The sequence below is a fragment of the Gymnogyps californianus genome, chromosome 21 (assembly GCF_018139145.2).
Source record: "Gymnogyps californianus isolate 813 chromosome 21, ASM1813914v2, whole genome shotgun sequence".
Taxonomy (NCBI): Eukaryota; Metazoa; Chordata; class Aves; order Accipitriformes; family Cathartidae; genus Gymnogyps; species Gymnogyps californianus.
Genome location: NC_059491.1, coordinates 2,427,376 through 2,454,879, shown reverse-complemented (window position 1 = coordinate 2,454,879; position 27,504 = coordinate 2,427,376). Strand labels below are relative to the sequence as shown.

The 27,504-nt window shown below is 40.3% G+C and overlaps 1 protein-coding gene across 1 annotated transcript; it reads left to right on the top strand.

Moving 5' to 3' along the window:
- Window positions 1-8,513: 8,513 nt before the first annotated feature.
- Window positions 8,514-27,413, top strand: GABRD (gamma-aminobutyric acid type A receptor subunit delta). Its single transcript, XM_050909396.1, has 9 exons — window positions 8,514-8,581; window positions 18,210-18,322; window positions 18,904-18,971; window positions 20,488-20,708; window positions 21,533-21,615; window positions 23,891-24,028; window positions 24,940-25,095; window positions 25,708-25,919; window positions 27,114-27,413. The coding sequence occupies exons 1-9, from the start codon at window positions 8,514-8,516 to the stop codon at window positions 27,411-27,413; spliced, it is 1,359 nt and encodes a 452-aa protein (XP_050765353.1).
- The last annotated feature ends 91 nt before the right edge of the window (window positions 27,414-27,504 follow it).

Below are 27,504 nucleotides of genomic sequence, written 5' to 3'. Positions count from 1 at the left end.
TCACAATTCGTCACACTGCGGGACGCCTCACGGCGCCTGAACCTCGTGTTATCAAGACACCATCTCGACATTGGATTCACACCGTCTCCCAGCAATACCACGCACAACTACACGGTACAGGGCACCCCTGCGCGAGCTGCCAGAAGCCCGCACCAGGGCCGGCGGCAGGGCTGCGGGAACACCTCCCGCACCGGCGCGCCTCTCTGCTAAGAGCCGCTCGAGGGTCAGCCCGCCAAGCGAGCCGAGGTCGAGGCAGGGGCCAGCCCGGCGGCCCACAGCGCGGGGCCGGGGCGACGAGACACCGTCACGGCGACCACGACACCTCTTTCTTTCTTTCTTTCTTTCTTTCTTTCTCTCCCTCCCGCGGAGGCGGGCAGGGCAGGGCAGGGCAGGGCAGGGCAGGGGGGCCGTTCCCGCGACCCTCGCCCACCGTCCGGCCGCGGAGAAGCCCTCCACACGCCGCGACCCAGACACCTATCTCCGCGGCTGTGCCCGGCGGCCGTTGAATCCGCTGCCACGGCAACGGAGCAAACCACCGCGAGGGCGCGGCAGGGGCGCCGGAGCGAGCCCGTTCCCTGTCCGGGCCCCCTGCAGCCGCTGAAGGAGCGCGGCGCTGCTTGCGCGGCTCGCCGTGTCCCCCCCCACCTCCGCCCCGCGGGGTGGTGCGTGCCGGGGCGGGCGGCGCGGCGGGCTCTGGCAGGGCGGCGGGCGCCCTCAGGCAGTGCCCCACATTGGCAAACGCCGGGTAAATGTATCGTGAGCAAATGCCTGCTTCTAAATTCTCGCTTCTAAATTTGCACTCTTATAAGTACGCAGCATTACAAGATGTAGGGCGGATATTCACGGGTTTATTCAAGCCAATGAATTACAAAGATTTGAACCAGCTGAGCTGTTGATCAGGGTTTTTTTTTTTTCCTGCTTGACGATTATTTTATTTTTAGTAGAGTAGGTTAAAATATGACCTACTATGAAACGCAACGTCTTTCCGGTTTTGATTGGCAAGGGTTTTCATACATTTTTGTGAGCTTTTGACACGTTCTCTAATATATGAAAGGATGACTGATACTTTAAAAATACGGTGGCATTAATGCTTCCATTGCATTAATGTGAATAATTGCACAGGCGAGAGCACTTGTGACACCTGTTTAGCCTATCTTGGGCATCCAGTTCGGGTGATTTCAGGTAACATCAGAGAAATTTTCAGTGAACTTTCAGCTTAGTATTTATTCTACATACATTGATAAATTTTAAGCAAGTTGGTAGCGTTATGATTAAAAAAAATCTTTTTAGTGAATTCACATGACTTTCTGCAATGCAGAAGTCATATAGATTTGAGGTTGGAGTACACATGTTTTAGAATACTGAAGATTTCCGAGTTTCGATCCAGAATGAAGCTGTCTTAAATGTCTTTTCAGAAATAAGCCTGTACTATTCTGACAATAGGATTTCACCATTAGTTACTAATTAAAGGTTATTACAGCAAAAATCATGTGTACTGATCATGTTGCCCATTTATAATGTCACACTCTGAATGCTTCCTCTAGCTTCAGCAGAAACGGCAGGTTTTGAAGTCCCTTGTAACACTTTAATAATCGTTACACGTATGCACAAAATCACTAAATTTCTGAAAAAGTATTTAGATGATACTTCAGTAATTTACATACTAAAGCTAAATGTCTGTATTCATAAAATGTGTCTCAGTCGGAATACTCTGTTCTTCAGAGGAATCTCTGAACCTGCGTGTTTGCTACCATGCATTCAGCTACCAGATTTTAGCTCTTAATTGGTAATTAACTAGGTTTCCTTTCTATTCTGTTCCATGTATTACCTTGACAAAGTTAAGGAACAGTGCAGTTCAATTCACAGAAAAGCAGATTCTTGTCCCCTTATTCTTGGCACTAGGCCTAAATGACATGCTAGAGAAATTCAACTATTCAAAGTGATTCAGTTATTAAAATATTGGGACATCATTCTTTAAGCGGAGCTCTATACTGAAATACATACTGATCTGTACATACAGACAGAAGGCATTCTCAGATTTATTTAATTGAAAATGTTCCTCAATTGTAAGCAATATTTCTGTAATTTTTCATAGTTGCTATGAGAAGTAAGGTCTGGTTTTTTGATACCATGCACATAAGCACATGCTGCTAATCTAAGTATTTATTTCCACTGGCACCCACATTATGGAGTATATATTACTCACAGTGACCAATTCATTGTCCTACACTTATGCTATAGGTCCTCATTCTTTAGAAATATATGGACATTCTTAGCTCTATAGATGGTGGAATCTTGATTTTGTGGCATCTATTCATATTACATAAAACAAATTACATACAGACATTTGCAGGATTAAAGCTACAAGATGTAGGCTAAAAATATGCAGTGATTAACTGTATAGCTCTCTCTGCAGATCTAGAATAGATATAACTTGTTAACTCTGAACCTGCCAGTTCTCACACTCCTGTAGTCAGGATGTAAAAGATCCAAGCATGGTTTTTTCCCTCAAGAAAACACTTGTAAGAACACCTGGTAATATCACTGATTTTCAGTTTCTTGTGATATTTTTATTCAGGGTATTTATTCAGTCCCAGTTTACAACTGTTTGGATGATTTTCATAACAACAACAACAAAAAATGATAACTGTAGTTTTAGCAATAAATAAATACGAGTTTAACCTCTAAGTTTCCTAAAAACCTAACCAGCACTTGGGTCAAAAAAGAATAGCTGCTTTGTAACTTTGCTGTAAACCATAATGGATTATAACCACTGCTGCAGCCAGAGACATAGCGTTCAGAGATGATTAGAAATTGGATCATCATTCCGTAGGAAATGTTGATATAGTATTCACTCTGAACTGGAACAAAGTTCAAATTGCTAATCCAACTTAATACAGAAATACCAGATGTTTTGTTATTAAAGTTTTACAACAGACTGCTTCCAATCAGCACCAGTCATTTCAGAGTGTGCACTACCAGTTACATCTGACTGTATGATTTCCTGGCCACTGGCCATGATTTTGTGTCAGGTGAATAATTTGTCACTAGGGAAAGGCAATCTAGATTTTTATCTCCCATATAGATGCGAGAAGAGAGAAGAGAGGAGGTATCTGCAGTTCCTCTGAAGATGCTAAATGATGGCTCCCCAGACAAGTTCTTATCTCCCAATCCACAACTCATGTCTATCAACTTGAAGTCAGTGAATCTATTCCAGCTTGAAGCTCCAGGAGACGTACAAAAAGGCATTGGTTGATGCTACTCTTCTAGATTTTGTAGGCACTGACCACCGGTGATACATCTCTGAGAAACTGGGTAATGGAGTGAGCATGTATAAATTAAAATCCTGCTGTTTTCTTTCTGTGAAGTTAAATTTAGAGGCATTTCAGTGAAGTTACTTTAGTACCACCTCATGATCGATTTGAAACTTAGTAGAACGGGACAGTTCAGTTTGCTATACAGCTACATACTGCGCTTCTACAGGCGGTTGGTATTTCTTTTCTGAACGTTTCCAAGGTGACAGTAGCTCATATATGGAGCTTTCTAGCTTTTAGGCAGGAAGACATGCCAATAACGGAATCTTAATTTTTGCAGTGTTCATATCAGATTACATAAAACAACTTTTCTGCCCCTATTCTATGATACAAAACAACGTTGGACTGTAAACAATGGCAAAACATTGATAAGCATCTTACCAATGAGTCATCCTTACAGATGTAGTACGAAAGAATGAGAGGGGCATTTGCTATCAGAGCGCTCTACAGAGGAATGACCCAGGATGACATCAGCTGGGAGTGCACCATTGAGAGCAACACATCTGGAGGAAGACAATCATCTCCAGTCCTGGCACTAGCCCTGGCTCAGGGGCAAAGTGGGGAATTTCATCCCAAATCTGTTGCAGAGAGAAAAAAAAAAAGGGCAAAGTGTCTGGCCGCACTGCGCTTCATGATTATCAAAAAAATCTATGCAGACTGAGGAGGAACTGGATGTTCTACAGAACGTTTGGAAACAGATAAAAACTAGATTTCTCAGCCAGTGCTTTAGGTGAAAGGAAAATTAATGTTGTGGTTATACTGATTTTTATTAAATACAGACACGTTTGTGTTGTGGCCATGGGACATTCACACAGTGCAAGTACAGTACAACCTCTGAAATGAGCTAAATATTCCCAGCATGCGATTGCTACTGCTATTCCCAAATCTCATTTATAAAAATAGGCATATGTGTGTAATTTATATATCTAGAGACATTTGGCGACATTGCCACAACAGTCTTTCACGAGCTGTTTATGTGGAATCGTGGGAGAGCGAAACTAATTATCCATGTGGTACATTTTTTGCCTCTAAAAATTGAGGAAAAATGTGTCATGTGACAACATGACATCTTTACTTTGCTGGCAGTAAAACCACCTGTCCTATTTAGAAAATGATCTATTAAGAATATCAGGTAATGCAGTGCAACTGTAAAATAAATTTAAATAATGTCCTTTTGATACGCTCTCAAAATCCTGAGGTAACAAAGGACTATGAAAACTTGTTATTTGGCCCAAATCACTGAGCATATTTCTCCTCAATCCCATCAAATTATGCCCTCCAATAAATTATTTTATGGTAGCAGTCACAAAAGCATGGATGACTATGATCAGGAAAAAATCACACCTGTTAAATGTTCCAGAAGAACAAATACTTGACAGATTTTGAAATGTGGGTTTCTGGTTTTAATTATAGTAATATATTACTTCAAAGTTGTGACCTTTGCTTACTACTTGAGAAAGAGTAAATACTTCAAAAGTTAGTAATTGTTAATATAGTAATACTAACTAATGATTTAATAAATAATAATGTTTAAATGATATTTACTTGTAAAATTGTCCAGATACGGGAGGAGCCCATCAACTTTTGATAGTGGACATGGTCAGATAATATGGAAATACTGACCTAGGTATCACGTCGGTCATTGTTACGTTGCTTTGCCAGATCTACTATAGCTTTATGCGTACAACAGCAAAGATGAAAGTTTGTTCCAAACTGTGTGACTCCGACCTGACAACCTGGTCGTGTTGGAGCACGGTTTGATCTCATGCACTCTCTGATGATCCATCTGAGCTCCATATGCAAGGTCAGATCATCGGGTGGGTATTTTCATAAAAGCTAGAGCCTGCAGCCATACAGATTGAGGAGAGGTAGTAATTTAGTCGAGTGACAAAAAGGCTTAAGAAACATTTAGTATCATGGGCCATCTTTTTAAGAATATTTGACAGTTCCAAGCCATTAGCTAAAGGAAAGCTTTAATTATTTTCAAGAGGATTAGATGAAGAAGATTTGGGGAGCTTATTTATTTTGTTTTGTTTTGGTGTTTTAATAGCAATTTTAATTGTTTTTTAATCTATCTCTTGAGTAATTTTAATCTGCCATTGACTTTAAAGAGTTTGGGATAGTCTGCTAGAATTGTAGGAAATTAAATACATTGTTGATCATGATTATTTTATCCCCTCGCTTCCCTTTGGCTAATAGGAATTATTAATTTTGAGTGGGGGTGTACATATATATGTGTGTGTGTATATATATGTAGCAGCCTATTTTGCTTAAATATGTATTTGTATGCAGAATCAACTACAAACAAGGATGAATGACCTAGTATTTGTCCTTCTATTTAATATAGAGGATATAATTAAGGCCCATATACATCAAATGTAATTTATTTATCTGAGAGAAGTCACACATTTATTTTAGGATTTCGTGGGAATGGATCTCAGAACATCTCTTTTTCTGAAGTACAGACACAAAGTGCTAGCTAAATCAGTCCTGTGAAAATAACATGAGATTTTGTTAAACCTAGGCACTGTTATGGTGGTGACAGAAAACTTCCCGTATATTTATTTCATCCATGATGACATTATTAATCCAAATCTATAGTATAAAACCTTGATCATTGAAGATGATTTCAGCAATTGGATAAATATCCCTTGCAATGCCCAGTGAAAGGAATGGGACAGTTAATTTTTTCCAGGGATAATCAGAACCCTGATAATATACCTTGATTACCAGATTTTTTCAGAAAAATTATTAAAATCCTGAAGCTAAACATATTCCCATCACAACTGCATTGAAGATTTTGTGGGCAGTCACCTTACTGGTTTTGGCTGTAGAGCTGCTGAAAAAGGAGCATAGCAGTAGAAGGAGAATTAAGAAAGAGAACTAGCTTAATGAATTTAGAGAAAATATGTAGATGATACTCCTCTTCTTTTGCTTTTTTGCAATATCAGAACCACTGACAGCAAAGAACTTTCTCATGGGGTCAAAGTGAGTAAGTGCTGAAAGTGTAGTTGTAGAAATACAGTTCTTTCAGTAATGATTCTTTTAGAGGATTGCCATTGTATTTTTACTTGTTTTAATGGTCAAATTTGTAGCAATGTCTATCCCTTTAGAGCATATGTTGCCATGATATACCAACACACAAATACACACACTTACATATGTGTTATACAGGTATAAAATACACATATACAGATACTCATTCTAAATGTACAAATTGCCTCGGCTGATTTTCACTATTTTTACAGATGTATGCTGAAGACATAGAAAACTGTTCTTTTTTACTAGTCAATTAGATGACAGCTGTCTAGCCAGAGAAAAACAACACCAAGGAATTCTCAGAGTAGGTACATAGCTCATTGGAACACCATCCTTAAGAGTAGGAAAAATGTCAACTGAAAATATCCTGAAAGGTGTAAATCTGTTCTATTATACAGAGAGACAAAATCATTCTGTTCTGTATGTCATCCTGTAAATTCCATTAAAAATCTTTTCGTTTCCCTCCTCCAAAGAAACAGTTTTCATGCAACAATCCAACTCCTTGAGTTTAAATTTAGGTCTTTTCCTCCTTAGCGTGCATTAGCTGCAGGCATGACTATTGAAATATGCAGAGGAAGGAAAAGATCAGAAAGAAAATAACCCCCCACATCATTCTCACATGTTTATGACATATGATCTTATGTGTGTGTGTATGTATGTTTGTGTATGTATTGTGCACATCTGTACATCTGTTCTCCTCCTGGATCCCACGGGGCTGTTATTCCCCTCACCCACCACCCCTTAGTTGCCATTAGAAATACTGGTATTAAAAAATAATACAAAATTAAGCATACAAAAAGATAAATCAAACACTTTACCCCAGGTGCATCCTTTCATTTGATTAAGGTATCTGCACATTCATTTTTTGCTTTACGATATAATTTCTTTGAAATGTCTCCTCCACAGTGTTTCCTTTGTGGGTTGGTTTTAAAATTGTCATTCTAGATTGAACAGCACCAAAAAGCAGAGGAGGCGGAGGAGGAGAGAAGAAAAGAGCGAATATGGAGGAGAAAATCGAGTTTGACCTGCAAGTAAAGATGAAACCAAACTCCCGAAAAGCCTTCTGGCCGGGTTCCCTACTGACCCTCCTGCGGTGAGTCACGTTCCTTATGAGCAAGCGGAGGTCCCCGGGAGTTTGCAAGGCACAAAAGGTGGAAACGTGCACGGCGTTATTGAGTGCTAACGATGTCAGCCCCCGAGGAACCGTGGGATGGAGTATTGCAAACGCAGTTTCACAGCTCCGTGCTTGCTGAAGTAACCTGAAGCTTTTCACTTTAGAGAAGCCCCTTAGGCATCTGAGCGCGACGAGGCAGAAGTTTGTAAAACCTTGGGTCTGCCTCTTTCGGTTTCGTACCGCCAGTCTGGGACAGCTTTTAAAAAGCGAAGAGGTGGCAGCTTCTCCTCGCCAGAGTCCCCCCTATTTATATTCCCTCTTCACTTGGAAAGCTGCTGGAAGACGGGCTGCAGCTGCGGTCGCCCCGGAGTTATGCAGCCGGGATTTGCACAGGGAGGAACGGGGGGGGGCGGGGGGCGGCGGCAGCGTGCTGCCAGCACACAGCGGCACTCGGTTCCTGCACTTCACATGCCCTTTGCTGGGCCGAGTAAAGCCGCTCCTCGGCTCGCTCGGAGCACTCTCTGCCTAAATCGCCTTTGCCCTCAGCTCGGGCTGCATCTCCCCCCTCCTCCCTGTGATTATTTGCACCGGACACGTCTAGTATCTCCGGAGCGCTTTTGGTCTGCTCCCACCCGCGCTTGGTGGGATTAATCTATCATTTTGGAGGTTATTTTCGGCAACCAGCCTTGCAGCCGGGCAGACCGGCCGGAGGAAGAGCGAGGCGCTTCTGAAAGCAGCAGAGGAGGTATGCCACAGCGGGGCAGGGGAGCCGGGGGGGAGTGAGCCGGCGGAGCAGAGCCGAGGTGCCACCCCGCAGAGGAGGAGAGCTGCCCTGCTACCTGCTCCCTGTTTCTGGCTGCCTGCATGGCTCCCGGGCACTGTAGAGATTGTGGGGGCTGCTGCTGCTGAGCAACAATACATTGCTTTAAACTCAGCCTCAACTTATCACAGCAAGCAAGGATGGCAACACTGCTGGAGCTTTGCAGCTGCCAAGAGAGCCAGGGAACCTGGGTTTTTTTTGCCACTGTCTAATATATGGGAGTAAAATGGAATTTCTTACCTGGGTTTTTCCTGCCTTGGTTCTACTGTGCACCCAACAGCACAGGTGTATCAGGTAAGAAGACGCCTTATCATTCTTTCTTAGACTGGTCTTAGACAGCCCTTCTCTCGGTGTGGCTGGGGTGAAAAATGCCAGGTCTGTCCATAGCTCCCACTCCCACTTTTGCACAGGGATGCTCTCCATTTAAGGGCTACGACTGCTTTGAGTGAGTGTTCAGTAGAAAAAGGGGTCTTGACTGAAGAGTTTCCTCAATGTGCCCCATCTTTTTTTTTCCCCCCTTCTTCTTCTAGCAGAGCATGCACTTCTGCCAATTGAGCAGCAGTTTCTTGGGTTAATCAAGGGGTGTGTTTTTAACAGGATGCCCGTGGAAGCTTTTTCCCGAGGGCACTTACTCTAAATTGGGGGCAATCACTTTTTGTAATGGCACTGCACATCCCAGCGCAGCCTCATCCCCTTAAACAGCTCTGTAGGGGGCCTGCTTGAACATGAAACTCTTCCATAAAACCCAACACAACCAGTGGGGTACTAACTGAACATCTTTGCTTAGGGCCTCCCTAGGTACAATTAAAAAAACCCAAATACAGACTTTCCTTTCTAATGGGTTCATTAAGCCTCCTGAACTTGAGATAAGAGGAAGAGACTGGCAGAGATCTTAGAAAAAACGTTTGAAGAACGCCAACCATTTCTTAAAATAATAAATTGTAAAGATGTGTTTGCAGTTCTCGGTCACATTTATTCTGAAGGTGTTAGCTAGGCAACCAGCTATGTTCTCCATATATTCTCTACAGATCTGGAGGCTGCATGTGGAGATAGCTTGCCATGATTATGCAATGAAAATAGAAGGGGGAGTAAAAAAGAACTTGCTGCATGTAAAAACATGCCTACATCATCTAGAGCAGAGATGGCTGTGGTATTAAAGGGGTCTTCCTACTTCTACTTTATAGACGTTATTAATAGCTTCGGAGGAGTATAAGAAGCAAAGTGGTAATTGTAGTAAGTCATAACATTGCTGTTACAGTTTTTGGAATTAATTAGTGTGATCTGATTTTTTCACTGGGAAGGAAAAGGATCTTGCATTAGAGGAAGTGTCAAGTCAACTGCTCTTATTCAGGACTGACATAATGATTTATCCTGTGACCTTGAATCTGTTAGCCAGGGTCAAATCCTGACACCCTCATGCTCTGAAGCAATCCAGTCTTAGAGTGAAGGCAGAGAAAATACTGCTTATGACCTAAGGGCATCAAGATCTTGCCCATAATTTCAATGATCCTGTTTCTCTATCTGCACTTGGGCTAGCATTAAGTGTTTTGGTTGAAAAGTGGTGTTTGAGTATAAAAGAAGAAAAAAAAGAATTTTAAGGAAGAGTCAGCCTTCTCAGCCTCTGTCTTCAAGGTCTGTTTCTAGGCACAGCAACTGCCAGGATATGTGCAACCTATAATTTGTTGGATAAATGATTTTATATTTGGATTAATTACCTAGTTCCTTGACTTTCTTCCTCCAGTTACACAATAGTGATGAGTTGTTTGTTAGAAATATCTATACTTGTGGCAGAGAGTAAGGCAAGGCAAATTCTGGCTGGTGTAATTCCAACTGTTCAGTTTGAAGTAGTTTTCCAAATATGCCAAAGTGTAAGACATTCATTGGTCAAAGAAAGCTGCCCTGTTTAGTACAACAGTATTCTGAAGATTGAGGATTTAGCGTGGCTATGGCGGAACATTGTTTAATCTTGTAAAAAGTGAGTAACCTTGCTTACATGTGTACTTTTGATGAGTTAAACAGAACTAAACCAAAATTTTATCCTTGCATCACTGAAATTACTCACACATAGATGACCTATGAAATAATTCCCTTTGTAAGGGCCCAAGAAGCACATTAACCTCCTTATTCTTCTTCCTTGGAGTTCTGTAATATGATATTACATATAATTATTTTTGGTAAGAGATGCTTGTATGAAGAGCAGTATTTTATTAATACTGTGGTTTTATAATAATGGGCAAAACTGCCAATAGCTACATTTTATTGCTCTGATTTTGTTTTCTGAATGTAATGGGATCCATGGTTATGATGACAGAGGCCATCCAACACCACTAAGTTCTCTGCTTGTGAGTTCTATGGACTGTATATTGACAGGTGTAAGCAAAAACATATTCAAAAAACGAAGAACATTTCAGTGAGTTCTGAGCTCAATGGTATGACATAAGACTTCCCAAAGGCAAAACTACCTATTAAAATAATGGTAAGGTTTGGCAGAGGAGGGAAGTGGGGAATACATGTAGCCTGCTTCCTCACAGCATTTTTGAATATCCTCTCAGGGTGCTTTAGAGGGCTGTATTTGAAGCAATTTCTCTGTCATGTGTGCTATTTGACTGAAGTGAATGAGCCAAATTCAGCCTAAGTCAGCACATCCTACTTATGCCAGTGCTGTTTTCAGGTAAACATTTTTAAAAAGTAGTATTTTGTGGTCTGCTTGAGGCAGTGATTAGTGGCAAGAAATTTGACATTTATATGATTGACAGCTCTTTGGGGCAAAGACTGTAGCTTCCATTATTTTATCAGAGTTTGATATGCTGGGGATGCTGCAATAATAAATGTGTCATAGTGAATGAGATCATCTGCTGAAATACACTTAGTGAAATATTTCTTCATTTGTGTGGGGAAAGAGTACTATTGATAGGAGTTTTGGGGTGTATGTCCGTACTTTGTAATTCTTTACTGAAAGAGATTTTAATTCTCTAATTAAAAATAGGTGTATCTTTTATATTTAAGATTCTACTATGTTAAATGACTTTTATACATTTGCATAGAATTGTCCTTCTGTTGTGTGTCTCCCTCAGCCTTTTACTTCTATTCATGGAAACAGAGCAGCTTTAACACACGAATATATGCAAAGAATGGTCCATTTTTTGTAGCTTAAAACTCACAGAGAGGAAATACGGGCTTTTATGTTCAAAAGGTTGCCACGAATTAAGCCTAATGCTTTTTCAATTACATTTCAAAATACAAAACATATTTACAGTGAGCTTCACTTAGAGTCAGGAGTGGCAGATGGGAAGGATACACATACTGCTCTGGATAATCCAGCAGTTTGACAGAGGCCAGATTGTTCACTGACCTTGCACGATATTCCTTGTCTTTTTCCCAAGAAAAAGTTTTCTTGAGTGGCAATGACATCTGGGACATTTGCCCCCAAAAGATTATCTCAAAGAAAATGAAATGTACTCCATCCCAGTCCTCAGTATCAGTCAAACCAGTATTTTCATCTACCAGGTTAAAAGATTCATGTAACAACTATGTCACAGTCCCAAAAAGAATCAGGTTAGCAGATTTAAAGAAGAAGCAGAAGATGCAAAAAGTGATTTTCCACATCTTACTGCTATGCATGTTTGTCAAAAGGTTAGTGCACTCTCCCTACAAATGTAACCTAAAATCAGTATCTCATTGGCCACTGACTTAAAGATGCTGCTGAGCTCTTTGCACTGCTGTGCAAAAATAATATTGCTAATGTTATCTCTTATTCAGCTGCTGTAGTGCACTCATTCACACAGAACATATAGATTGCCTCTTTCCTTGGTGTAATTTAAATACTTACCAGATTTTTTCTGGTAACATTGATAAATTTCTAGCAACTGTTCTCAAGCAGTGTTCTGGCAGATAGTGAAAACAAGGTAATACCTCACTTGCCTGACAAGCCCTTTAAAGATGTGCTGTCCAAGTTGATTGATGCTTCTCCTCCAGATCACTCCCCATTAGTAGAATGCAATGGTCTTGCAGCAGCTGGGAGAAAGATGTCAGCTTGGATAGAAAGGATTTGGGGATATATGTACTTTTTATTCTAGAACTGACAGTACTTAGCTCTGAAAGAGATGTATTTCTTTGTCATTTGAGATTCATTGCTTGGAGTTGCTTTCCCTAACCTGTGACAAGGACAGTTCTGTTAGGCAAAGAAGAACTTCATAGTTTTGCCAGGTTTATCAATGGTGATTTCCTCTCCCCTTTGTCTAGTGTGCAAGAGAACTAACTATTCTTTTCATAGTTTAAACAGCAGTAATCTGTTTTCTACTGCTAACAACGAGCTCTGCTGAAGTTCTCACAATGCTTAAACTCCAGATATGGACAGATGCAAATATATTCTCCAGAATATCTGCTTGAAATGAGATGTGTACAGAGTCAGAGTGTGGATGAAAAAACATCTTCTTCAGCTTTAGATTTGGGAATGACTTCCAGAGTGATATTAGTACACACGACTATGTTCCCATTCAGTCAGCTAGGCACCCCACTCTGGCCTGGTGCAAAGTAAAGGTAAGCTTTTTGATGAGCCGTTATGCCCCTTAAATTTTACAAATCAATAGCTTAATTTTACAAAGTCCTTTTCTTACTAAAACAAGCTTTACAGCAGCTTACGTCAGGAAGTGAAGTTGCTGAATCAACTAATAGTAGTTTCCTTTCTTTTCATCTTTACTGCTTACACTATGAAAAGTTAATCCCTTCCAATGTGTCTTTTCTGTGCTAATCTTCCTTTTTCAGGTACAATAAATGAATACTACTTTAGGCCATATATAATCCCAACTGTTTATCAAGGATGTATGAGATTCTCCCACCGTCCTTCATGTAACTTTAAAGCACTGCATCTGATGTACAGAAGTCTAGAGGAATGGCTTAAAGGAGTTATCACAAACTGGCCTGTAAAGTGCAATGAAAGTAAAGGTCTGCTTTCCAAAGTCATAATTTTTGACTGAGGACTGCTATACTATCTGCTAATATTTACACTTTTGTCTTCATCAGATAAAAAATAAATGAAAATATTATAGGTAGAGTAATATTCTTGAGTTTGTTATTTCTCCTCTCCCTCAATATTCTTGAGGGACAAAAAAGAGGGGAATGGGAGATTTCTACTGTGCTGGAGGACCTGGGGTGACTTTAGACCTAAAGAGCACGTATCAGACTGACACAAGCAGAACTTGGACTCATTTACACCACGCTGAATCATACACCCAAGCATACAGCCCCTGCTACATTAGTTCTTATGTCTGTATTATTTCCGTTGCTCCATCAGCCTCCATGTCAGTCTGACAAAATGTCATTTGAAGAATATGGCTGTTTAAAGTGATCACTGGGTAGTTTAAAGGTACAGTATAGGTTCACAATCACAGAATGGTTGAGGTTGGAAAGGACCTCTGGAGGTCATCTGGTCTACCCCCATGCTCAAGCAGGGCCACCCAGAGCCAATTGCCCAGGACCATGTTCATGCAGCATTTAAATATCGCCAAGGAGGGAGACCACAACCTCTCGCAGCAACCTGTCCCAGGGCTCAGTCACCCTCACAGTGAAAAAGTGTTTCCTGATGTTCAAGCAGATCCTCCTGTGTTTCAGTTTGTGCCCATTGCCTCTGGTCCTGTCGCTGGGCACCACTGCAAAGAGCCTGGCTCTGCCTTCTTTACGTCCTCCCTTCATGTATTGATATACATTGATAAGATCCCCCCTGAGCCTTCTCTTCTCCAGGCTAAATAGTCCCAGCTCTCTCAGCTTTTCCTCATGTGAGAGATGTTCTAGTCCCTTAATCATCTGCATGAAAAATGCCTAATATTAGCAAAAGCTTTTGGTAACTCAGTGATAACTGTTTGTAAATGAAACTGTAGGTTATTCTGATTCACATATTCTCTTTGAGTATCTAGGAGCCATTCTGTAAGCATCATGCTAGTGTGTGAGAATGGCAGTAACTGAGTAAGAGTAATTTTGTTGCCCATTTCAAAGAAATTTAAAAATGAACCAGTAGTATAAACATCAACAAAGTAAATCTAGCCATAAAATTATTTCAGCTGTAATACTTTAATAACCCCCACTAGTATTAAGTGCATATAGCTCCACTAACTTCAACACATTTGTTACACTGATGATCTGACCCTAAGGCTTTATTAATAATAGAAACAAGATTCTTTTTAATTGTGTCATGGATATTTAAGTAAAACTCCCTCTAGATTGTAATCTGCTTAAAACACAGGGCAAGCTGCAGCCCACAGTTTTGAACCCAACTCTCGTCATTTTAACTTCCTTTTAGCTCTATGGCTTTCCTTAATGCCATTAAAATAGAATACTGACACCAGATAACTGCTGCATACTGTAAGTGCTTTTTCAAAAAAGATGAGGCTCCTGGCAGTTCTTATAGTGACGTTACTTCTTTTATAGCAAGTGACTGATTATAAGTCAGTTATCTGGGAATGCGTTCTTGATGCACACAAGTAGCAATACCTATTGTGAAAGGGGAGCAGCAGAATTTGTTTTTATTATTTTTCTCAGGTTGAGTGCTCATAAATGTACATGGTATTCTAATTTTACAACAATTTGTACCTAGCACTTTCGTACTATTGTGTATGTAGGAAGCATAAGCCAGATTCTCCCACCCTCACAGATCAGGCATGCAAGATAGGTCACTACGGTGTACTCACCTTTTGACTTAAGTAGTGTTTTCAAAACACTTCACAGAACTTGGCTGCAGTTTTAGTAACAGGAGTCAAAAAGCACCATCTTCTACTGAAAAGGCAGAGAGATTTTAGGCAGATACATTCATTCAAGCGTATTCTAGTTATTTACTCTAATTATGAACAGACTTAAAGTATCGTTCTTTACCTATAAAAGGAGCTCAGATATTTTACTGATTAGGAATACCATTACATACCTATGGCTGAGACTTACAAGTTACAAATAAGTACATTTTTAAACAAAATACTTTCAACATAATCTCATATTCTCTAATCTGCCAAGGCCTTAACTTAAAAAAATATTTGTTTTCTGTATTAACTGATAGCCTTAGTATTTCCAGAAATAGGGTAGTGAATGTAAAAGAAAATAAATGAAAGAATTTCTGAACTGCAGTGTGTGATGGTATTGCAGAAAAAAGCCAGACCTTAACATCTGGATCTTGCCAAGTATTATGAAACTATAATTTCATTTAAATAAATACTGACAGTTGGATGATTGAAAGACCAGCACATAGGAAACAGCAGTCTGAGAGAAAGAAGTGTTTATATAGTTGATGAGACCCAATAAAGAAGGAGAAAACTCTGTCAACATCTGTTATAAATCTTCAAAGCCCTTGTCTAAATCAATTATGTTATTCCAATTTATGTAGCTGAAAATATGGCTCTGAGTCTTCCAAGATCCTTACTCAGAAGAGATATAGGAAACTGAGAAATATCTGAGATGATAGTCATTTGAGATGAACATAAAGCAGTGTGCTCATGGCAAGGAAACATTATAAATGCAATTTAATATATATCCCCAATTTTAACATTTTGCCATGAACTAATGAAGTTTCACTTTGGAGCAGCGTCCCTATGCTTTAAGGTCACTTCAGCTTTGACGACTCCGTTAATGCAAGTTTTCAGTGTCTCTGCTGCTCAGAACTTACATTTATACATTGTGATCCCACAACTCCTTCCTTATATAATTGACTCCATACATGTGGAGCAAGAATTTTGTGACCAGGGCAATCAAAGATTTTTCTTTCAGTCCCCTGTGAGAAGAAGAGTTGGTTATTGTAGGATACTCTGCTGCTGTGCTAGCAGTAACTGCATGTGCTGAGCTGAATGCCCAGACTGGCATATTTTGGAGAGGAAAAACATGTGCTTTATGTGGGTCAATGTCGCATGAACGCTCTAAGAAAGTTATGTAAGTACCAAGGCAGAATATGTTTATGGTATTCTACTCTGCAGCCTTTCATCGATGTTTAACGAGTTTCTCTTCTGTTACTAGTGATATATATCTCTCAAATGCCGTATTTATTGCTGGACTCAGTGGAAGATGCTAAAACAGTGCTCAGACAGTTTTGATACAGCACTTGCATTCAGATACAGGCCCTTTCAAACCACTGGCAATTTTTCTCTTTGCAAATAGTTGTGGTAGACGTTGTCACAGTCCTTCATTTATCTATTCCTGTCATGTCAATCACAGTGCTGGCAAGAGGAATTATGTGAGCAGGCACAGATCTTCTTCAAATGAAGTCTGCCAGCTCAGTTTAAACAGTTAATGAAGACAATATAAGCTTGCCTTTGTTTATAAGAGATTATGGAATATCCACATAACTGCTTGTACCAGGAGGGCTGAGGGGCTGGCATCTGCTGGGTGGTGGAAAATGGCAACAAGAAACTGTGCTAATGTCTTCAGGGAGCATCACTGGATCAGAAAGAAGCATATGCCTAGCACTTGAGGGACGGAGCCTTATTTCTGGGAGGGGGGGCTATGGCATGCTGCACAAATCTGACAGCAACACATTACCTCCCAAACAAAACCTACTCCTGTTTGGTGGCTCACTCAGGTCCCAAGAGTGACTACAAAAGGATGCGTGCATTATGGCATCCCACACTCCTGACCTGAGGACTGATGGCTGAACACCCACACCGCCTGATGCTGGCAAGTGCAAAACAGCACAAGCAGGTGAGCTGGGGCCCTCCCAGCATGATGGAACCATCCCCATACGCCCAAAACCCTGGGGCACCTGTGGGAAGATGGAGTGGGACAGAGACATCTCAGTGCTATGGATACCTCACTTACCACTCAAGACCATGGACAAGAATGTCCCCAAATCCAGGACCATAGTCAGGACTCTTGCCCCTGCATTTCTAGGATCATGGAGCACACCTCAGGTTCCAGGACAATGGCCAAATCCTTCAGGCTCACCACTATGGGCAGCTCCTCGCACTGCAGAACCATGGGCCCCTCTCGAGGTTTCTGGAGGCTCCTGAGTCGCCTGGACCGTAAGCAGCCACCGCTTTGGCTCAGAACGTGGGAGAACCACCAAGGGAGAACCACCGGGGCTCAGAACGAGGGAGAACCACCAAGGGAGAACCACCGGGGCTCAGAACGTGGGAGAACCACCAAGGGAGAACCACCGGGGCTCAGAACGAGGGAGAACCACGGGGGCACCACGGACAGCATCTCCTGAGTTCCAGTGCCACAGCCCGCTCCCGCCAAGGTTCGGGTCTGGCCCATGGGCAGCTCCGTGCCGGGTCAGGGCCGTGGGGATGCCCCCTTCGGTGTTTCTGTGCTTTCAGCTGTTTACTTTTTAAGCGAGATGTCCTTTTTGACCATATCTTTGCAGTTTTCACGTGTTTGTACACCTTCTATTAGCATTGCTTTTCATATTTCTGAGGCCCAACGGTACTTTTCACAGTATCGAAGATGTTAAATCCAAATGCCAGCTGTGTAATTTTTACTGTTTTCCCGTCACATTTGACAATATACCAGCCTTCTTGATCTCAGCTGTTCCATAGTGGTACTAGGAGCTGTCACAGCTGCTGCGTCCTGCTACCCAGATAGCTGCATTTCAGCATCCACAGATGCATTTTATGCAGTATACAAAGTATCTTGGTTTCCCTCATGCTTTCTTTACATTTCTAAATCTTTTTTTTCCTACTTTTTTTTTTGGAAAAGAAAAAACCTTAGAAAAGTATGTGCTTGTATTTCAGAAAGAGGCCATAGTCTTGCCTGAAATATGTTTTGATTTAAACAGAAATATCTGAAATGGTTTTCCTATCTATATACAGTGTTTTCCAACTAAATTACCAATATAGCTGATTATACTGTAGGTGGTCTCTGGTGTAAAAGAAGTCAATGTCTTCCATTTTCTGTTATTTTTCTGTTTGTAAACATGGCCAAGTTTTAAAAGATACTTATTCTCTTTACCTAGAGCTATGAATGACATCGGAGATTACATAGGTTCCAACATCGAAATATCCTGGTTACCCAACCTGGATGATTTAATGAAAGGGTATGCACGTAATTTCAGGCCTGGGATTGGAGGTGAGACTTTGAGAATAACGTCTCTTTTGTTTCTTACAATCCTTCTACCCTCTGATGTTTATGTGAACTTCATCCTCTACATGATTAAAAGGTTGTGATTATCTATTACTTAGATACTGGAATTAATAATGATCAACAATTTGCTTGATTTTGAAAAAAGACTGTACGACAGAATTAGCACTGCAGTCTTCTTGCTGATACAGTTCTTAAATCACTGATATCTAAGTTAAAGGAATTTTGGATTACATTAAATGGTGACAATTTCTGCATTTGCTTCAAGTCATGCTGTCTTAAACTAGATGATGCTGTTTCCAGAAAGGATTCCATCATTTTCAGTAGTTGTGATTATATCTCATATCCTTTGTCACTGAAGCGAGGTGTTCTGTTGGAAATTGAGGACGCAATCTGTAAAAGATTTAAATCTCCTGCTTTAAGGTAGATTTTACTTGGAAAGCGTACTTTATCATGGAAAACACTTTCATGAATTCACTCAGTATGAAAGAATTAACAGTCTTGGGTCATCTATATTTTTATAGGTACTATGATGATGTAAATCACCCCATTCAAACATTTTTTCTCAGGTCCTCCTGTTAATGTTGCTCTTGCAATTGAAGTAGCCAGCATTGACCACATCTCAGAAGTGAACATGGTATGTTATCAGTTAAACCTACCAAGTTGTGAACGTATGTACTGCCATGACAGAAAGTGTAGAAAACTAACTAAATAGAGAGACTGTTGATCCGCAACATGTTTGGAGTGGAGAAATTACCACAAGAGGATACTGCAAAGAACAAACATTGTATTTTAAGACACAGGTAGAGTCTCTTCTGGCAGACATTGGCAATTACAAGAATCTAGCCATGTATAAGTCACTGAGATTTCTTACTACAGTTAGCAAGGTTGGATATGTGCAGCACTTACTAACGAAAGCCTAATTTTAAGTATTAATGCCAACTTCTGTTCAAATTCCTTTTAACCACAGATACTTCCAAAAAGAAGCTAAGGGAACAACTGGTTGTGAGACACTCCTCTTTTTTGTGTAAAGACCTTTCAATAAAGCAGTGGAGTAAACAACTTACAAGTCACATAAACAAGCTGTCCTGGTTTGGCTGGGATAGAGTTAATTTTCTTCTTAGTAGCTGGTACAGTGCTGTGTTTTGGATTTAGTGCGAGAATAATGTTGATCACACTCTGATGTTTTAGTTGTCGCTAAGTAGCGCTTATCCCAAGTTAAGGATTTTCAGTTTCCCATGCTCTGCCAGCAAGCAGGTGTGCAAGAAGCTGGGAGGGAGCATGGCCAGGACAGCTGACCCGAACTAGCCAAAGGGATATTCCATACCATAGAATGTCGTGCCCAGTATATAAATGGGGGGGAGCTGGCCGGGAGGGGCGGATTGCTGCTTGGGCATCAGTCAGTGGGTGGTGAGCAATTGCATTGTACATCACTTGTAATTTCTTGGGGTTTTTTTTCTCTCTTTTTTTTTTTTTTGTTATATTCCTTTTCATTACAATTACTATTATTATTATATTTTTATTATTGTTAGTAGTATATTTTATTTTACTTTAGTTATTAAACTGCTCTTATCTCAACCCAGGAGTTTTACTTTTTTTTCCCCCCGATCCTCCTCCCCATCCAACCAGGAGGAGGGAGGAGTGAGCGAGCGGCTGTGTGGTGCTTAGTTGCTGGCTGGGGTTAAACCACAACACAAGCATAGGCATGGATTAACTGCATTTCTGGAACACAATAGATTTAATTTTAAAACCAAAACTTTGACTTTCCCTCCATCCTTCCCTTCATTACAGATGCATAACTTCACCTGATTTTTTAGTTTTGCTTTAAAAAACCTTCAAAAACAAAAATTGTACTTGTGGAGATACATAAACTGATTTTCTTCACTAAGACACATGCAACTCTTGCAACATGTTATATATAACACTGACATTGAATCACTTTTTGATATCTTGGGTTTATCCATGGTAGAAGCATACAACAGAAATTAAAATGCTTGAGCAGCTTTATAGTTGACTGAGTATAAAAATACTTATCTGCACTGGAAGCAGTTAATACATTTCTAGGCTAATACCATGATTTTTGACCAAGTCCCAAGACATTATCATTGTGTTTGTTTAGCGCCACTTTTTAATTGGGATTTCTCTTGTCGTAGGAATATACCATGACGGTATTTTTGCACCAGAGCTGGCGAGATGACCGTCTGTCTTACAACCACACCAATGAAACTTTGGGCTTAGACAGCCGGTTTGTGGACAAGCTCTGGTTGCCAGATACTTTCATAGTAAATGCCAAGTCTGCCTGGTTCCATGATGTGACTGTGGAAAACAAACTTATCAGGCTCCAGCCAGATGGAGTCATTTTATACAGTATCAGGTGAGTGGGAAAGAGTGCAAGTGTACTCTATCGTGTATTAACTTTTTGAACAGACTACAAAGTAATCACTCAGTTTTCCTAGGATGATTTCCTAAAATAATTATTAATTTAAAATGGAAGAAAGTACTGGTGGCTTCTATCAGAGATCCCTTTGCTTTGCAAGGATTACACTGCCAGGAGTGTATCTTTGGCAGCACTAACACATTTTCCACTGCATAATCACTGATCACTTTTGGAATGTCGTTCATGGGAGATAAGCATCTCGTAACTATTTGGTCACCAGGCAAGGAGACGCTGAATACAGAGCAAAGATTCTGTTCTCCACTCTCTCACTATTTTCCAAGGGAACTAGGAGCCTGATTTAGGCTCAACTTCCCCATCTTTCAAACAGAAAAAGTAGTATTTCCTCACTTTGGAAGAGTGTTCTTGCTAGAACTCAGTAACTATATTTAAAGTTAGTTGTGTAATGTTCTAAAAAATAATGAGTGTGCACCTTTGAAATTTTAAGTCCAAAGTCACTCTTAAGGTATTGGTAGTGATCTCGGGGACAGTGGAAGGGAGTAGATTTGACTCAGAAAAGTCCTTTTTATCATCACAAGTAGCTGAAGCGTCCTTTGACATTAGACAAATCATTTGACCTTTCTTCAATTTCCTCCTGCCTTTGGGTTTCCCACAGACTTAGTAAAGGCAAGAGCCATAAGGATTTTGAAAATAGTTTCCTGTATTAGTATTAAGGTTTCAAAGCTTTCCCTTTAGTCTTTAAAGTTCTGAGGAAAAGGCTCTATCTGAATGCAACTAACTGGTGTTCACGTTGCTTGGAACAGGATTACCTCAACAGTGGCCTGTGACATGGACCTTTCCAAGTATCCAATGGATGAGCAAGAATGCATGTTGGATTTGGAGAGCTGTAAGGGCTGAGTACAGTGTTTCATATAATCTGTATTTTGTTTAAAGCCTGCATATATGGTACTTAGCTTGGTGGAGTTTGCTGGAATGATTCTGCTTTAGTCAATGAAATGTAAGGGGTGCCTTAGGATTTAGAAATAAAGGGTACAAACACGAATCCCTTCATTCTCTGTGTTGGGCATTAGGCTATGGACTTTTCAATACCAGTTCAGCTCTGATCCAATTCAAAACTATAGGATTTAATTTAGTGCAGATGAACAACCTACAGTCCTGCTGACAAACGTCTGGAACTTTGTGCTTGATGTAAAACCTAGTGCAATTGTGACAGTTGCCAGCATTACTGAGGTCTGCATCAAATCCAGTGAGAATAAGTAGAGAAGCCCACAGGCAAAAATTTGATGTGCTATTTTTTCTTTATGAGAAAACAGGAAAAAGAAAGAATTCCCTGCTTTTAATGAATGCCATTGTGACTAACCCTTACATAGCTGTTTAGCTTGCCTAGGCATTCCTGTATCTGGTACACAGAAATCAATCAGAATACTGCATGGATTGGCTTAAATTTATTTGTACTCACAAAGGAGGGTGAAGAATGAATTTATATTTTGTCCAACCTGTATTTTATCATATAATTCCCATAGGCATTAATACTTTTGAATGAAATTCACCACTGACACAAGCAGGGGCCACCCAATCAATGGCAATGAATCTGGCCTTTTGTGGTTTTTATATCAAGGAGTCTACAGGTCCTGAGGGTTCCAGAGATTTGTGAATAGCCGTTTCTGAGCAGATCCACTGGCCTTTTGTGCAAGTTTCTCTTTTTCTTTTTTAGCACTGACTTTGTTTTCTAGGCAGTTAACCACAATACCATTTTATCCTGTCAAAAATAGCAATCTACAGTTTTACTTATGTAATCACCAAATGCAGAGGCAGCAGACAGTGAACCAGCAATCGATTCTCTCTCCCAGCAAGTTCTGCAGGGAGTTTTGGTGGTGGTTGAATTTTTTAATTGCATTTGAGGGTTTTGATTTCAGTGAAACAAACATGTAGAAATAAAGCCTCCTTAAACAAATGAATGGTTTAGTAGCAAGTTGTCCATTAACAGCAAAACTAGCAAAGATTGATTTCCTATGGATTTGCATATTACATAAATCCCCTCATATATATCCCCTCCCTTCTCTCGTGTCCCTGGTGCCCTGCACCTCTTCCTAGCGGTTATCTTCCAGCTGCCACCCGTGCCAAACTGCAGTCATTGATAGGCTGATATACATGGTGATTGTCAAGCTAGCTGGTGCATCTCAGAATGGACATGGGTCTGAGTTATACTGCTGTTCTCTAACTGGATGCACAAATTTGATTTTCTGTTCTCTGTGCACCATTTCTTACAAAACTTTCAAGAATCTAGCATCTTTGAAACCTTTACATTTTTGTCATTTTGGTTTGAAAATATTGATGAAGTTCAAAAGCTGTTAGGAGGAGAACTGACAGGAAAACACTGCATAGGCAGTTTGCATAGGCATTGTTTTCTTATTAAACTACTTTAAGCCTGGGGGAGGCCCTAACAGTTGTTTCCAAGAGTGGGGATTCATACGAGCAAATCAGCTGTATACTCTGCTTTCATGCAGTGTCCATTTGTAAAAGCACTGTAGGGCTTGCAAGGGGAGATACAGAACCAACTGGACGCATACCTTTTGAGGACACTGGGGGAATCCCTGACAAAGGAAATCTCTTTCCCCAACACTGCCTGACTGGTACAGAGTACCTCTCTCATAAAATCAATGTGTCAACTTGGAGATAGACTTGCAGTACAGAATTACACTCTGGTCTGTCTTCAGTAGGATAGGCATAGATAGATTAGATTTGGTAGTTATTTTCTTTTACGGTCAGAAATTTCTGTGACTCTTGAGATCCACACACAGTGCAGGGGTAAGTAGGCTAGTTTGAGTGCTACAGTAACAGTTCCTCTGAGTATGCAAATGACCTTTTGAGAGATAATTTGAATATTTCTCATGACACTGAAGTGCATTGTGCCATACCACATATTGCTAGTCAGTGTGAATCAACTTGGATTATTCTCCCTGTAGGAAAGCTACCCCAGTGTGACACTGGCAACATTGGTGTTGCCAGGACAGTGAATTATCCAGACTGAATCGCAGCATGTTTGCAATGGGACCGATGAAAATCAGCATAGCAGAAGAATTAGAGGACTGCCACTATGAGTCCTCTAAGTTCTTAATTTCTTCCTCAAACTTTGTGTTTATTCAGCTTTCTTTTGGCAGATGGCTACTCTTCAGAGGACATCGTCTACCACTGGTCAGAAAACCAGGAGGAGATCCATGGGCTGGATAAGCTACAGCTCGCTCAATTCACAATTACCAATTACCAGTTCACAACAGAAATGATGAACTTCAAATCTGGTAACAGGATCTGTCTTCAATTCAGGGATAGTATCTGACTTTTTCCTGCATAGGGAAACCTGCTATATCTATAATAGAAAATCCCTCTTCTTAAGTAACTAATTTAAGAACCTGTCAGGTTTCTGATAAGAGTTTTCTTTAGCTTACACTTGCAAAAAATGCCAACCTTCGCTGAGCCTTTAGGTAGCCACTGTAGCATATTATGCCCTTTAGCTCTGTATGCTTGACAAAATACTGCATGGAGTAGCCAGACAGCACTTGATAAAAAACACGTGAAGTATAGCTCACATTTTCTTGACCTAATTTGCAACTTTGGATAAAGAAAAATTTCCATTAGCCCTGACGTTATGAGGCTTATGACGTACAATCAGATCATTCTAATTCTATCCAGTAGAAGTCAGTGGTGTGTATGCGTATCACTGGGTTTATTGCAATGTTTGTAAAAGATTGGAGTAATTTCTTTCCTGCTGATTTTTCATCCTCTTTCATGTATTCAGATTCTCATTTATGCTGCACATCTCCTCTAAGCTCTTTTTTGAGTTTGAAATTAACTTGGCCTTTTAAAAAATCTAAATTTAGTATCTGGAGGACTTTCTACAGCAGATGATAAGACAGTACACATTTTGAAGCAATACTGTTATTCAAGAAGACTCATGATTTTATTTTCAGATCTGGCATTGATATGACCTGAGACAAATCATTTGACCTATTCTTAGCTGATGAGAACTGCAGTACCTCATGCAGGGTTTATGAAGACTAACTGAAAAACATTCAAAAAAGCTTTTTGTGATCCTTGTCCGAAAGATGTTTAAGAATGTAGATCTGTGTCATTATAGGAAATGTTATTTTGAATACCAGTTTAACTGTAATTCACACAGTCGGAATCTTTCTTTGTCTGCTCTTTTTTCCAGCAGGTCAGTTTCCCAGGCTCAGTCTCCACTTCCACCTTCGGCGAAACCGAGGAGTTTACATCATTCAGTCTTATGTTCCTTCTATCTTACTAGTGGCCATGTCATGGGTATCCTTCTGGATCAGTCAGTCAGCTGTGCCTGCCAGAGTGTCATTAGGTAAAACAGATAGTTTGGGGAACTAACAGGGAAGGGTATGCTGAAGCTGTAATTATGCTCTCTAACAATCCTCATTTTCCATGAAGGTGCATTTATGAATACTATGTTTACATTTGCAGAAGAGATGGTCCTTTAAAAGATTTCTCTTGTGTTTTAATTTCTGTCAGAAATTAATTCTGCTATCAGAGCAGCTGCCTCAGTAAAGAACAGAAAATAACCACCTAAAGAGGGTTAAAAGCAACAGTGAATGTGAGGCGGATGTATGAAAGAATTGATTTGAAGGAACTGGGACAGTGACAAAAAAATGTTCCTAGAGCTTGTGGATTTGTTTGCCTCAGTAAGGGCTGCAAGTCCAGATGCAAAAGTTTTTGAGGGTTAAGTCGTCTGGTTTTGTTTGTCCTTATCTAGAGCAAAACCAAGGAGAACACGTTCAAAGCTGCCTTAGTCATACAAATGCACAGGTTTTTACAAGCTCCCCTGTTTTGAAAATCAGAAGCCACAATATTAAGGGGCTTCTACTGTGAAAATATTCCTCAGCTTCATATTAGTAAATACACTTATTACAGCGTATACTATGAAACCTAAAGTAAAATTTCTCACACTACGCTGCAGGTATAACTACTGTTCTTACTATGACTACACTGATGGTCAGTGCCCGATCTTCGCTTCCACGAGCATCTGCCATCAAGGCGCTTGATGTTTACTTCTGGATTTGCTATGTGTTTGTCTTTGCTGCACTGGTAGAATATGCATTTGCACATTTCAATGCTGACTACATGAAAAAGCAGAAGAACAAGATAAAGGCAAGAAGGCAGAGTGGAGAGGTCAGTAAGCGTAATACTGTGAATAACTTTGCAAAAGCAATCACCCTGCATCATGATTTTTCTACTATAGAAGCAAATTCTTCTACCCCTTTTGAAAAAAAAAAATTCCTGGTTAATTCTTTTGTCACATTAGTATGACAAAAATATTGCTGTATTTAAGATAGGATATGGAGAATAAGAGAGAACGAGTAAGAAGAGAGGCAAAGTATCTCTTGAGCCAGGTTTGTACATCTTACACTTTGAGAATATATTTAGACCCTTTGATATTTGTCCAGTCCTCAGTGTAAGTTACAGTAACCTTGAGTTGCTCCTGTAGTGTCAGGGCAAAGTCATTATGACAGTATTACATGAGATGGGAAAGAAAGGCCTTTTCTCAGAAGGTATTCTTTAGTAACTGCTTCTGCTAAGACTCTTTTAGCTCTGCTATAGCATAGTAAAATGCTGTCAGCAAAACAAAAACTAGGCCTGTAGTCTTCAGTGTTGTCCCCTGGAGATTACATTTTTTACACCCAAGCTGCATAAGGTAAATACAGATATAATTAGCATGGATATAAGTTATGTAGGTATGAAGTCCAGTGAAACTGAACAAAGGAGTCTGTAGATGAAGTTTCTTCCAGGAACGCCAGATGCGCTTTGCTGCTTTCTTCATGTACATACATGCATGTTAGTGATGAAGCAGAGTGAATTGATTAAGGAATCTTTTTTTTGACAATTCACAATTTGTAGTCCAGGCCTATGTATTTTTGAACTCTCTGGCACCTTGGGTATTATTTATGATTATTATTACTTCCTTTTATTAAGCTGTAGTGGATATGACTGATCCATATTCATTTTCTGTCCCACCTCCACATTCTCTCAGCTTTGACAAGAGCCTGAGAACTGCCTGTTGGCTTTGGCCACACAATGGGATAACTGTCTCCTTGAAGTCAGTCAATTATTTTCAGTCAGGAGGGCCTAAGCATGCTATTTCAAGGGTGCCTCAGTAATTCAGAGCATGTAAAATTATAACCAGAATTTAGACATGGTAGCACAGAGTCTTTCAGTGGTCCTTCTGCCAAAGCAAGTGATAAATACCATTCAGCACTTACGGATCTCATAGGTATTTCACCATGTCAGTATCATGGCTAGCTTGGATGAAGTACACTACCTTTGCCCTATAAATTGCTATTATAGATTCTCCTCTTTCCTTTGCAGATAAACGTGAAGAATGCCATTGTTCTGTTTTCCCTTTCCATAGCTGGTGTGAACCAGGAACTGGCCATTTCCAATAGGCAGCACCGAATTCCCAGAAGCCTGCCTGGATCATATGGCACAATAGAAATAGAAACTGGAGAGACAAAACAGCACCAAGTAATGAAACTGGATAAAAAGAGTGGTCTGAAGTCCCTCTTTAAGCCCATTGATGCTGATACCATTGATATATATGCCAGAGCTGTGTTCCCAGCAGCCTTTGCAGCAGTCAATGTTATATACTGGGTTGCATACACAATGTAAAAAAAAAAAAAAAAGAAAACTCATATGAAGAGCTACAAATTGAACAATACCTACGGACTAAAAAGCCCTTGCTGAAACTGTATTGATCCAT